The 14,860-nt window shown below is 39.7% G+C and overlaps 1 protein-coding gene and 1 non-coding gene across 2 annotated transcripts in view; one reads left to right on the top strand and one right to left on the bottom strand.

Annotated features, from left to right (window-relative positions):
- LOC103182247 (putative cell-type specific agglutination protein pfl7) overlaps positions 1-14,860 on the bottom strand; it is a 97,210-nt gene that overhangs the window by 67,625 nt on the left and 14,725 nt on the right. The window contains exons 3-5 of the mRNA XM_007899176.2: positions 12,420-12,505; positions 11,634-11,727; positions 10,661-10,798 (exon numbers count right to left, since the gene is read on the bottom strand). Coding sequence (XP_007897367.1) covers positions 10,661-10,798; positions 11,634-11,727; positions 12,420-12,505 — 318 coding nt within the window. The remainder of the gene's footprint in view (positions 1-10,660; positions 10,799-11,633; positions 11,728-12,419; positions 12,506-14,860) is intronic.
- Positions 8,794-8,865, top strand: trnaa-agc. The gene has a single exon. It is a non-coding gene; the product is annotated as a tRNA-Ala (tRNA).

A 14,860-nucleotide genomic window follows, 5' to 3' on the forward strand; every position in this document is an offset into this window, starting at 1 on the left:
TATTATCAGGCCACTACCTTGTTGAAAAAGGATTTGAAAAGAAGGTGCGCTATTTGGAGAGGGATGAAAGCCAGGAGGGTGTGCTTGATATTTGTTGTGCAGGTGACATGACGGCACGTTTTAAGCCCCAAAAATTCCTGAACACTCGTCATAAAGTGAGGAGGGATACGTCTTTAAGGAAGAATCTAATAAACTCAACAAACTCTCAATAGAAGCATGTCCCATTTCTCCTTTTCCCGTTTCATTTACCAGAATAACAACCCCATCATCCAGCCATTATGCATCAAACTGTTAATTAAATGAGTTCAGTGTCCTGGCCTGAACCACCCTTCATGGTTCCAGTTGTTGATTCCATTCTATGCAAAGAAATACTTCCTGGTGTCTACCTTAAATTACCCTACATAACTTTAAACATGTGCCCTCTTGTTCTACTGCATTTTGCATATTTGAAAGTACTGTTCTGGGTTTACTTTCTCTAATCTTTTAAATTTGCTGACAGAAGTGTCAGCTTGACTTAGTTTCAATCACTATGTTGTAATCACCCTAATGCAGTGCTGGGGAGTGCTGCACTGTTGGAGGTGCCATCCTTTGGATGGGATGTTTAATGTCCAATACTATTGAGGTGGACATTAAAGATCTCATGGCACTATTCAAAAAGAGAAGAAAAATGTTCCCAGTTTTTTGTGGCCAACAATTTACTGAGATAAAATTGATGGCTGTTTATCAAATCAGCTGCCAGGTTTGCCAATAAAATACCATCACTTCACACAGTAAATCCTGTGAAGCATTTTGAGATATCCTCCTGATGTGATAAGGCATTATATCAGATGGAAGGGTTTTTTATACAACTATTATTACACAGCGATCCGAGGTGCTATCCTGTGTAAAAGGCTCTATATAACGTAAGTTGGTGGCCTGCTTCCTCCCACTCCACCTGCTCTGGCCCACCATCAACAGGCAAGCTTTCATTCATTGTAAAACCTTGAGATGTTCTTTCTATGTGAGAAGGGTTATATTGTTTTTAAATTCCATTTCCCCATTTTTTTAAATTTAAATTCTTGAATACCCTTATTTCCCAAATATTTATCTACCCTCAATTGATTTTGTGTTTATTGCATTTTAATTGGATTATATCCTTTTGCTTCAGATTCCCCAAACAGAGGGAACATTAGTTCCTTATCTCAAAGACCTATTTCTGACTGTGCCTTTGGCCACCAACCCCGCTGCCTCCAGCCCCCTCCCCCTTCCCTTCCAGTTCAGATTCCCACTCAGTCTTTGTAAAACCTATGTGAAAGGTGCTATATAAATGCAAATTACCTAGTAATGTTGACTGGAATTTCAGCCCTCAGAATTGGAAAATCTAGGCCAATTTTCCTCTCTCATACATAAAGGCAACTGTGAACCTTCTTAATCTCCCGATCCAGGGAATAGTTCTTGTCTGCAGAGGGCTAATCTTATTTGGCGCCCATATTTTATTAGTTGCAGTATTTCTTAAGAAGATTCCTTAAGAGGAAGGAATCTGAGTCACCAAGATGTGGGCTCCCTCCATTAACCAAAAGTATATCACACTCACCTGGGGGCTTCACTGCAAAGCAATCCGAGCAAGTTCTGCAAGTAGGCAAAAATAGGAAGCTGAAAGTTATAAATATTTTCCAAAAGCAACAGTAAAGGACACAGTGAAATAGTACACAGTGAAAGGAGGCATCATACCTCGCCTTCAAGCACCTTCTCCAAAATGCTAGCACAAACCTTGCATTCGCTGGCACTCTGCACATAACCCCCTTCACACTGGTGAACATGTCACCTGAGGGAAGAGGGGAATAGATAACTCTCAGCCAGCCTGGCATCACTGACATCGCATAGAGAGCTGTCATTGACAAATCAATCTTCTATCATTGAGTCTCATTCATTTTTCCATCAATAAAACCCATATGAAAAAGAAATCCTTGTTCAGAAGAAGCTCCTCGATGTCTGTCTACCTGTCTAGATACACACACACTCACGCACAGTCTTCAAATTACCCTTTTCTTCTTCAAAGTAAATGCGTTTTATCTGATAGCTCCAAGTTAGTCATTCCCTTCCTCCCCCCACCCATTAATCTGTCGTCACAGAACATCAGTCTGAATTTAGGATTATGTATCCACTTTGAAAATTCATACCCAAGTTACACTGAGAAATCTATGCACTTCTAGCCGGCTGATTGAGTGCAACAGGACTATGAGTGCTTGACAATGATCCCATTCATGGTTACTAGAAATGCTAAGGTACCAGCATTAGGGTTGTCATAGATTTTCCAGGCACTATTCCTCTGTGTTAAAGAATTCCAATCCTACCCACAAACAAATCCCCAATTTAGTGAATGTGAACCTGAGGCTATAATTTAATAGCCGAGCTACACTTGGCTGTTACCTAGTTTAGGCTTCGAAGATGCTTATTTTACAGGCAACCTCATTCTCTTTTTTTCTCAAAAAGGTATATTTGATTTTAATAAAAATCAAAGCGGATAGGTTCACAAGCAATGACTATTCCAACAGAATCTCTGCATTTCTCCACTGCACTGATCAGATACAAGTGTCTGTTCATCAACTGTTCAGCTGGACACACATTGCACACCACCCAGCACTTCATCTCTGTTTATGGTGTGTGTCCACTCATATAATCGGAGTTAGTACGGGAGAATAACCCTCGCAGGTCTCCAATACGGCAACATCAAAGCACAGATCACATCAAATAACAGAAGAGAACAGGGGCTAATTATGTGTCATATGTAAATGAAAATATTAACCAATAATGAAAAATACTAAATTAATAAATGCCAAAGACTAAGAAAGGGACCTTGGATGTCAGGGGAGGGAAGATATGGAGTCCTGTAGCATAGTGGTTAGAGCACTCGCCTCGAAAGCCAGAGGACCAGGTTCGATTATGGGCAGGGAGAACATTAGGCAAGTTTCCTTACTCCACACGCCCCTGTTTACCTATCAGTAAGTAGGAACCAGTTTTTTCAGTTGACTGGCAGATCACTTTTCCAGGGGTAGTAATCCCTTAAAAAAAAATAATAATAATTTGGTCACTCAATCTACGACTGTGTGTGGGACACTGCTGTGCACAATTGGCTGACGGATTTTGTCCACAAAATGTACTGTCAATTCACTTTACAGTATACCTTACAGTATATTCTGTGAAGCGCTTTGAGACATCTCGAAGATGTGAGCCTTGGGACATCCTCCCGACGTGAAAGGTGCTCTATAAATGTAATTTGTTGTTCTGACAAAGTGCAATATGAAATGGAAGATTATTATTGTATTAGACAGCATAAAAGCATCTGTATACAGTAACAGTGAGCGCATTAGGAAATACCAAGTTCAGTACATAGTTTATTATCATGATGAAATATCTCCTGAAATGTTATTGAAACCATACCATTTACTTTTATTATTGTCACAAAAATTGGTTTGAAGAATAGGCATTTTAATTTTGGTTTGAATGGATATAACGATCCATTAGCTCAAACAAAGAGATCAGTTTCCCTGTTATTGGAACTGGTGCCTGAATGTCGCCGATTCCTCATGAGTGATGAAAGAGGATAAGAACCAAAACACCATTTTCCTCCTGTCCAAACTAACAACAAAACTGTCCTGCAAAGATACTGCAAAGTCCATTACGTCCAAGAAATCTCATATTAAAAAGAGCTGCAGCTCCACCAAAGTGCAGTGCTTTCCCTATCCAACCAAGCTCATATCCTGCCCCAAACATTGTGCTATTGTTACCCCTCCAGACTATTGTGGAGCCTCGTCAAAAGCACTCAGGGGGTCAAACAAGGAAAGTCTTCAGCCGAAGACAATCTGCGTTTCATAAAACCTGTCATTTTCCGATTCTTTTCAACTCTACCATACAATTTTCTGATGTCCCAGTAATATCTCTTCTGTATCAGGATCTTATCATCAATAATAACAGGGCTGTCACCGTGGCTTTGATCTCTGTTCGGCTGCCTCTGAAAACAATCGGGATATTCACTCACTTCAAAGATAATAAGAAAAGTCAACTGGTTGGTATTTTGGGGAATTGGAAAGTAATCATTCATCATGCAATGGCCTACATCATTTTCTGTACTATGTTAACATATCTACCAAAGTTTAGTCATTCCTCTTTTGACTTTGATATTACTGTCTCTCCTTTCCTTCCGTCCCACCGACCCTGCACTGTTTCCTAGTTAAGACCGTAGGTAGGCAATTTACTGCCAGTGCTCTGACAACATTGCTCAGTAGTAAGAAGCTCAAGGTAACGTCCATTGTCACCCATTACCTATAAAAGTATACTTTATAATAATAATAATCCTTGCATTTGCTGTAGCGCTTTTCACATCTTCTAGTTGTCCCAAAGCGCTTCACAGAATATACTGTGAAGTGAATTGACTGCATATTTGTGGGCGAACACGGCAGCCAATTTCGCACAGCAGTGTCCCACAAACAGTCATGGATTGAAAATGACCAATTTATTATTGTTTTTGGAGGGATTATTATTAGGCTCTGTGTGGAGTAAGGAAACTTGCCCAAGGTTTCGCCCTGCCTGGAATTGAACTCAATTCTCTCACTTGCAAAGCGAGTGCTCTAACCACTGAGCTACAGGACTCCACCTGCTCAGAACCTCATGTCAGCTCACTGCCACCCCCAGGCAGCCTGACCGACATTAGAAACCTGCCCTGTAAAGATTCATGCGAAAAGAGTCCAGAACACATCATGTCACAGTGACATGGAGCACCTAGTGCAAAGGGTGAAACTAGAGCAGAGGACAATATAACCTGCATAAAAGCTGTAGGAAATGAAGGATAAAAATCTGACCTCCTAATAACTTCACCAAACATTCTTGAAAACAAGCTGGCTTTACTGCCCACCTAGTCAGAAATCTGATCAGCCACGTATTTGTGAAAATACCATTGGCCTAGACTTCAAATGTTTTGAGTAAGCCTGAATAAAATGATACAAGGCAAGGAGATCTCAATAATCTGATTCAATTTGTTCTTGATGGCAGGAAATCTTAAAGAGAAAACGATACTGTCAGCAGCCCACAAGAGTCTCGCAATTTTTATTATTTCAGAAACACACAATCCATCCCATACGTATACATCAAAAGAGGGCAAATTGCTGTTTAATGCATGAGAGTCAATGCACACTCAGGACGAGGAGCACAGAGAACTCACCATTGGTCTTCAAGGACTACAATACCATTTCAGCACCAAAACCAAACCCAATGGCAAGATCTCCAATTCTTTATCACTGTTTTTATTCAAGATTGAACATGAAGCCTCGGACCATACACATTTCTCAGACTTGGTTTTTACAATATTTAGTTTTGAGAATCTTTTATTGCAAATGGGTTGATATCGTGATGAAATCGTGATACCCATAACAAAGAGTCATTATGGGTGACTCCATGTTATAATTACTTCAATTTCAACTATCATTGTATTTGGCGAGTATTCTGAATACAGAAGATGACCTTCAATGATCAAACAGTGCACTTGCATTAACCTTGACAAGCCCTTTCCTGCTGTGTAATCTCCACTCATTGATATGCCCTTTACCAAATGAGCAGGGCAGTTTCCATGGAAACAAAATGGACTCGAACAATTTGGAAAACAAGTCTTTCTCTTTCTAATGATCTCCCATCATTGAGTCCACAAGACACTGAGCGTTTATCCAGAATGATCCTTTTATTCTTCAGACTTGAAGTTAGAGTGCTACTAAGCACAAATACCTGATAAAGTGTGCTATTAACATTTACAGATAGAAATCAGAAGTGCATGTGATTCTAAGTGAACTTCTTTAGTTTCTTTGCCTAAGAAAATCTGACCTGTGATTTCCTTTTCCTTCTACTCATTTAATAGTCATTTCAATCAAACAATGCATTCAGATTATCTATTTGAACTATATGTATAGAGATCACACTGCACAGTTCACATAAACCACCCTATGTACCCACACATAGGCCTTCAGAACCATAGAAATGTACAGTACAAAAGGCCATTGAGCCCATCATGAATTATGCTGGTTCTTTTAAGAGGAACCCTTTCATTCCCATTTACCTACCCTTCTCCACACCCCAATAGTTTACTCCTTTTTAGATATTTTCTAACTCGATATAATTCTAGCAGTAATTTGACTATTTTAATCCAGCCATTCCTGTTGGCAATGGCACAAAATATCAATTGCAGGTAGGACAGATTTGCTGCTTTCAGTTCCTGACAGGAAAACTTTTTAAGTAAGGAGGCAGTTGTGTATTTAAGAGTAATCTTGGAGCATGCATGAGGGATAGGGGTATAGGAGAGGGAAATAGGTTAGGGGTTTGTAGAGAGTATAAACACCAGCACGGACTAGTTGGAGTGAATTGTCTGTTTCTGTGTTGTATCACTGTGTAACTCTGTGTAAATCCTGTACTTTAGTGATGGTAAGTCACCTTTGGAACAAAATAGTAGCTGCCTGACACCTAGTGGATAAATACTGGTACTGGGGTAATTCTCAGGCAGTTGAAAGGAATGTAAAATATAACAAGACTTCATAATCGAAAACTTGCATTGATAGGCTTGAAGCAGCATTCCAGTTTTAATGCTACATAAAAGAATGGCTCCTGCACACACCAGTCAATGACCTAGAGAAGGATTAAGTGAAGAAATTAAGTGAATCTTAATTCAAATTGTAAACTCTTTTTTTTAAGCAACTGGGTCCTTTCTGGATATTTTGAGTGAGTCATTAAACCAAGGTCCCGTCTGCCTGTTCAATAAGACATCAAAGATCGTACGGCACTATCTGAGAAGAGAAGAGTTTCTCCCAGTGTCCTGACCAACGATCTTCCAGGTAAATTGGTTCTACACTTCATGGCAATCAGTTGCGTTATCGAAATGCAAATTGCCTCTTATATTTGCCTTCAAATACACAGTCATGAGGAAACCCATCACCATACTCACCATTCCAAACATGTGCAACTGATCAAATGAAAAAATACCCCAAAGAAAATAAAAGGAGGAATCTGGGCCATCTCGCTGACATTATAGCATAACTGCTCAGCAAATTCTGGCAGTGAAATAATAGCAACTACCAGTAGCGGGGTCATCGGTTTTGTATTTTAGCAAACTGGGGTGATGAACACAGATTAGATTTGCTTATCACAACAGTTCAGTATATTATTACACCCCAGTAAAGTCTGTACTTTCCTTAAAGCATTCCAAGCCACTCGCACCACAAAATTCATAGGTAAGTCCAGAGGTGCCACTGTGTGTGTGCGTCTCTCTCAGCTTCTTAATCCGTTTATTGTGGAGATCAATACGGTAAAGTCACGATAATCTCATAGTAAAATCTGAGAGTGTGAGGAACACACAGCCAGGGGTGAGATTACTATAGGTTAGATTCCATTGTGAATGCATCATTCACAAACCCACAAATTTATCTTGCTCGGATGTGCAACAGCTGGATTAGGTTTTGCAACTGTACATGGAACACACAACAGTATAAAGCATGTGGTTGTTGTGATCTCTTTAAGTGCAAGCCCCCAGTCATTCATTTTCCCCTTAAACACATTGCAGTAACAACAACTTGCATTTATAGAGCCCCCTTCAAGCGAGTAACCGCTCAAAGCACTTATTTGCATTATTTACTCATTGTCTTAATTACTTAAAAACATAATAATAATAATTTGGTCACTCAATCCACAACTGTTTGTGGGACACTGCTGTGCGCAATTGGCTGCTGTGTTTTGCCCACAAAATATACAGTCAATTCACTTTACAGAATATTCTGTGAAGAGCTTTGAGATGTCTCGAAGACATGAGCCATATCAAATGCGCTATATCAAATGTATATATCAAATTTATGTACATAAATGTAATGGAAAACCTTCACAAATTATATTTTGTATAATTGAATACTTTAGGAACTACAAAGTCCCTCTTGTTAATGAAGACATGTTTGAATATCAGCAGCGTGTTTACATACACTAAGCACACATTTGCAACATTGAGGAGCCAACAACCACAGTTGCATATCTTATTCTGAGCCACCAAGGCCCATACAGCTGTAGTCTCAGATTCAGCACTGCAAGTCTGTTTAAGGATGAGAGTATTACAAGCAAGTGTTGCTGAAAAAGCCAATAAAATATTACAAAGTTGAGTTGAAGCTTTCATATATTATAATTTTATTACTCCGGCTCGAGCAACAGAACATCTAGACAGAGTGCGTGTTAGGGTGCTGCTGGAGTCTAACCAGTTAAAACCACATAGAGTGACATCAAGAGCACTGTTTGGCAAGCTTCCCACTGCTTATCCAGCTAGGACCACCTTACCTGTTGGGGTCTGGCTTGCAGGGTTAATATTCTTATGAGAAGGAAACTGTCTGAGTGAATATTAGACGTGGTTAGTACCTAATCCTGGATAGATCACTGCAATCAAGTTTTGCCAATGAAACAGGGAGACAAATCACCAGCTCTCAACGGGTCTGAAAACAGTCTAAATGTGCTGACATCTGAACAGGAAGCAGGTGCACGCCAATTCAAACCTCTGAATGACAGAGAGATTATTTCTTAACAGCATTTTTAAAAACGGCAAAACTAACCTTAGCTTAATCTGTCTTTCTCCACTTCCTACTCTTTGCTTCTGTCTCACTCTCATATGTAATTGCTATTTGTATCAATTTTCCAGCCTTTCTTTTAGTTCTGTGCACGCACACGTACTCTCTGTCAGTAAACCACAATTCTGCTAGCTCTACATTACTCACAAGAAAATGGATGAAAAGGGCCCTTTTGTGGAGTCCTGTAGCTCAGTGGTTAGAGCACTCGCTTAGCAAGCGAGACACCTGGGTTCAATTCCAGGCAGGGCAAAACTTTGGGCAAGTTTCCTTACTCCACACGCCTAATAATAATCCCTCTAAAACAAAACAATAGTAAATTGATTATTTTCAATCCACGGCTGTTTGTGAAACACTGCTGTGCGCAATTGGCTGCAACGTTTGCCCACAAATATACAGTCAATTCACTTTACAGTATATTCTGTGAAGCGCTTTGAGACATCGAGAAGACCTGAAAAGGCGCTATATCAAATGCAAGGATGATTATTATTATTATTGCAAAGCTTTTATTTTATATAAAAATGGCATTGCTCATAAAATTCCTGTATAATTCACCTTGGGGAGGTTGGAATTTGCTCCTAACAAAGCAGAGACCTTGTTTAGCAACACATGGCTCCCACCCACCAACCTTGGATATACTTTGTATGCTGAACTCCCTCAGTCTACTCAGCAATACTGATCCTGAAACCACAGGAAACTTTCACAACTACTGTCCATAAATATCTTTGTATATGTATATAATATATATTCAAAAGGCACTCGTGAGACACCTAAACCAATATTCACTGGCACCAGCTGGGTTGCATTGACTCCAGACACAGATGCTCTGATTTCCTCAAAACCCCCAGGGTTTCCACACGAGCACATTGGGCGCAGGAGCCTGAATGCGTGTGGTAACCGTCTGCATTTGAAAAGAAACTGAAACGCCTCACAGGTGCACATCATTGAACTCAACCCAACTTGGCATTGAATCTCTAGCCAAGCAGAGTGAGCCTCAAGCAGGCCAGGCTTCCTGTCAAGTCACTGTTTTAATATCACCGCGTTGCCCTGGGGAGCTGAGTGGAGGACAGCTGTAACCATCCCTATTCTGCTCCAGGAGATCACTCCTCACCCGGTGCGTATTAATGAAGACAAAAGCAGGGCCACTGAATCCAGGTTTCCACTGAAAATATTTAAGGCTCAGGTGAAATCAATGGGAGGGAGGGGGGAGTTTGATGCAGGATGTGATGTAATCAGCAGGTTGCCAGGAAAGGTGGTTGAGGTTAGGACACTGGACTTATTTATAAAGCAGCTTGATGCTGTGATGGGGGGATGGTGGTGTGCGTGTTCTGGAGGGATGAGATCAGATGGGTCAAAGGGCGTTCTTCATCCAAACCGATCTTGTCATTTTGTGATGTGATATTTATCACCAAGAATAATTATGATAAGGACAGAACGTGAAATTAAAACCTACCCTTCAAAACCTGTCTTTCACAAAATGTTGTTAGCAAACATCCCACAAAGACATACAGAGAACAGATTAATAATAATAACCTTTGCATTTGATATAGCACCTATCACGTTATTGAGCTGTCTCGAAACGTGTCACAGAATATACTGTAAAGTGAATCGACTGTATATTTTGTGGATGAAACTATGCAGTGATGTGTCCCATAGACAGTCATGGATTAAGTGACCATATCATCATTATTTTTTAAGGCTTCCCCCAAAAATGATGAATGTCAGTATTGTGGTGTTTGTTAGCGAGTGAGTAGCAACAACTTCCTTGTTCCCAGCCGTGAAAACAGTTTGTCAGCCCTTTTCAGCAGATACTGGTTGGAAATTAAGCAACACCCTGCACAGTCATTGTCACAGAAAACTTCTGAAAAAGAGCTGCATCTTCCCCCTTTTACATTCAACATTTTACTCTGCTGGAAAACAAGCTTTAAACGAAATGAATGATCTTATTTCGGAGAGATTTCTTCCTGCTGGCTCCTAAGACCAGAGACTTCCTTAGTTTACGTTACGCAAAGTTACTCTCCGTTCACAGTATGCTTTACAGTATTTACCAGAGTTGTGGTTCTTTTCAGTCCCACAGTTGTTCTGCTTCTCATTTTCTTCCGTCAAACAGGAATTGGTCACTGAAGCTTTATCATTAGTGGCCTTGTCTTCAAGCACTTGCTCATCACCCTTTTTCTCTTTTTGGTCTAAAAGGAAATAAAATTTGGATACAACAGTGGAGAGATGGAAATAAAAAACGACTTGATTCATCCTTCACTATTGAGTCTCTCAAAATCATTCAGAAGCATTAAGATCTCTATCAGATCTTCTCTTTACCATTCTCTCTTCCAGTGGAAATAAACCCAATTTTTCAAGCCTAACTCTTCATCCCTGGTATTTATCCATGTGAGCCACACGGCAGCCTTCCTATGGCTCTAATATCCTTTCTATATTGGGTTCTCAAGAACACAGTCCACACAATGTTCCACATGCCAAATGTATTTGGTTTATAATTGAACTTTATTTCATTGTTTTTATATTCAATGGTCCCTATAAAACCCTGAATATGCCTATTATATGCTTATTTTTCAGGACAGATTGTAATAGATGATCAGCACATATTGCACAAAAATTCAACATGGTTAAAAGTAACTGAAAGACATTAATCCACCCCTCCCTTATAGACAACTGGAATTAGGCTTTCATTGTTTATGAAGTAATTTGAACACCCACACCCTAGCTTACTCTTAAGAGACTCTTAAGCATATTGATGGGCCAAATACTTGACTGACCAAAAAAGGAACCTTAACTTATAACCATATCCAGTGCTATCCCAATAAAGAAGCATGGCTGGTGACAGAGTTAACAATGTTCATTTTCACAGATCAAAGGATATCAGATATATTAATAACAGTGACTACACTGCAGCACATCTGTGTTCATCTCCCCTCTACAGAATTCTGTTTCACAAGTAGTGTGTAAGTACTGTGATTAATGTTTTAATCTTTAAACATGTGCAGCGCATCTATAATAACGACATACCTTCAATAGGTTCAAAAGCTCCTGTGGGGACTGGACAATTTAAGGGAATGTCGGCATCTCCATATCCCTGTGTGTGCAGGTTGAAGGAAGCTCTCTGTGAAAGTGCAGAACAATAACACACCTTTACATAGGAACATAGGGGTGTACAGGACCAGCAGAGACTATTGCAGTCTATCCATTCCCTCCCAGAGTAAGAAATAATTCTGCACAACTCCATTCTTCATATCTGTAATAGATTACTTTGCCATCTAACTATCTACTTGTCTCTTAAAGTTGCACACAATCTGCCTCCACTACTTTGATGGTTAGCCTATTCCATGTAATCACCAATCTCAGTGTAAAGTAATCACATCTAAGACGTCTGGTCACCTGCACTCTTCTAAGCATGATTCTGTTCCCCCTTGTAAGAGTGTGTAACTATGCTTTGGTATGTAAGTACCTCTTGTGTGAGTGTGCAGCATGTGAGTCTGTGGTGTGTGAGTGTATTGCGTGTGAATGTATGTGAGTAATTGTGAGTATGTAGTGTTGTCAAGACACTACTCTCAGCAGCAAGAGGTAATTTCTAACTCTCCGCATTTATGGAGCAGATGGAAAAATGGCATTGAAAACCAACACAGGTAGACGAGATGGGCTAATAGTCTTTTCCTGATTCTAACATATTTCATGTTCCAAAGCAACTAACAAAGTGTAATTCATTTGTTACATCTAAGCCAATTACTCACAATGTAAAACATTACACTCAGTAAATATCTATTAAAATACGTTTTTCAATAAAAAGGTACTCACTTGTCGGCATTTATGGAAGCAGCAGAGACTAATTATTATGATGAAAATCATTATAATGACGCCGCTGATAGTTACAATGTGGGTAACTGAAAGAACAACAAAGGAAAAACACTCAGCAAAAATTGTAATTCATGGTTCATAACAAGTAGCAAAAATATAGCACCTTATCATGATGAGGAAATGGCTCAAAGCCCCTCACAGGATTTACTGTGATGTGTAGTGACTGTGTAATTTTGTAGGCAAATGCAGCAGCCAATTAGTCTCATTCCCTCTGCTCTTACCTTTCAAATTTTTCCTTTTCAAGCATATATCCAATTCCATTTTGAAAGTTAATATTGAATCTGTTTCTACCACCCTTTCAGGCAGTGCATTCCAGATCGTAACAAATTGCTGCGTAAAATAATTTCTCCTCATCTCCCTTCTGGTTCTTTTGTCAATTATCTTAAATCTATGTCCTCTGGTTACCAACCCACCTGCCATTGAAAACAGTTTCTCCCTATCTACTCTATCAACAATCCTCATAATTAAATCTCCCCCTCTGCTCTGTTCTAAGGAGAACAATCCCAGCTGTTCTAGTATCTCCTCATAACTGGTATCATATAATATATCATACAATATCCCACAAACAGCCATAAAATGAATGCTTAATTTTATCTGGTGGATCGACTCCCTTCTTATCGAACAGTGCCACCTTAGTTTGGCATACCATCTACAAGAAGGCAATTCCAATAATGCAGCACTCACCAAGTATTGGAGTATCAGCCTAGACTGAGTTTAAAGTTCCAGACATGGGGCTTGAACTCAGTATTTTCTGAAATAGAGATGAGAGTGGCTACCAAGTGAGCCAAGCTGACACCTACATATCCTGAACTAATACCATATCTGGTAATATTTAAGCAGCAACAATATCCAGCCATTTTAGGTCAAAATTTCTGATTGCTTTTTAATTTAAGGTCTTAATTTAGAAGTCATTTATCTGTAGTTCCTAAAAAGACTTGGGAAAAACTGACTTTGAACTCTTTTGAAGATTTAAAGAAACTTTCCAAATTTCTACATGGTCTTAAATTTCAACACGATAATCTTAAGGTTGAAACCGTGAGGTCCCTGACTGCCCAGCACATTGGGACATCCTCCCGACGTGGAAAGCACTTACAAATGTCATTTTTTGTTGTTTTGAATTTCTGGAGATAAATCACTGATTACTGGAAAATGAAATTCAGTACTGATAAGAATAAGGAATTGTATACAGAAGCTAAAAATAACAGGTGCATAAACTTTTTGGATGGGAGAGAGCTATACTATCCGAGAAAGTCACTTTCGCTCACCATGTCCAAACCACATGAGGCAGCAATAAACAAAGCAAACAGATTTGAGAGCTATATGACCAAATCAGTTGAGTACAGATTCCCAGCTTAAGACGTACATTGCATGTTGAGTCGTTCCACAGTACACTTACTAAAGTGAAGTGATAATTTACAAATTGATCAACCAGGAGGATACCCATCAGGCTGAGCATCAACTTCCTTCTATTCAGGTTTCATTTATCCTCAATAAATAACCACATAAACTTTCCTTTCATCTTCCACCTCCCTAAAATGGTTTTGTTAAATCGATTTTCATTGCTGGCTAACAAGCAGGCTGTCAGGACCCTCTACTGGTAGCACTCAGAATTGCTCCTGTTCACCATCACAATGCTCACTGCAATGAGGCAGTCTGTAATCAAACAGTTTGTACCAACTTTTACTCTCTACAACTCTCATCTGGAATATTCAGCTCTTAAATTCTTCTGCTGAGGGAGGGAGATTTTTTCATCGCTTTTTCTTTGTATTTTGTGGGTAAACGGTGGCAGCCAGTTTGCACACAGCAATGTCGTAAAAACAGCCATTGCACGAGTCATCAATTTTAGTTGGGGGATTGTTGACCAGGACAACGGGAGAAACTCACTTCTGTCTTTGAATAATGCCATAGGATCTTTAACGGCCACCTGAACAGCCAGGCGGGTCTTCAGTTAACGTCTCATTAAAGGACAGCATCTCAGACTCAGGGACAAGAATGCTACCACTGAGCCAAACTGACTTAGTATCATTGTGAGTAGTTAGACCCTCTGTATCCAATGTAATTTGGTGGAATCTTCTTAATGCAAGCGTTCACATGCTGTGCTGAACAATTCAAATGTCTGTCCCCTATTTAAGTTGCAAGTAAATTTAGGCACTTGACACTTTCACCATTGAAAATGCATACAGCCCAAGAAAAAGCATCACTAAAAATTTCACTGTCAGTGGTTAGGTTGTATTTTGTGGCAAATGCAGTGAGCAGCAAAATGTATATCAGGACATGAGTAAAACTAGAGGCAGGGATGCTTCGCACTTAGCTTTGTTGATCCTACAAGCCAAAGCCCTATCATTAGCTGAACTCACAGCACTCTCAATGCCAAGCAATGT

The sequence above is a fragment of the Callorhinchus milii genome, unplaced genomic scaffold, assembly GCF_018977255.1.
Source record: "Callorhinchus milii isolate IMCB2004 unplaced genomic scaffold, IMCB_Cmil_1.0 Scaffold1, whole genome shotgun sequence".
NCBI classification, from domain to species: domain Eukaryota; kingdom Metazoa; phylum Chordata; class Chondrichthyes; order Chimaeriformes; family Callorhinchidae; genus Callorhinchus; species Callorhinchus milii.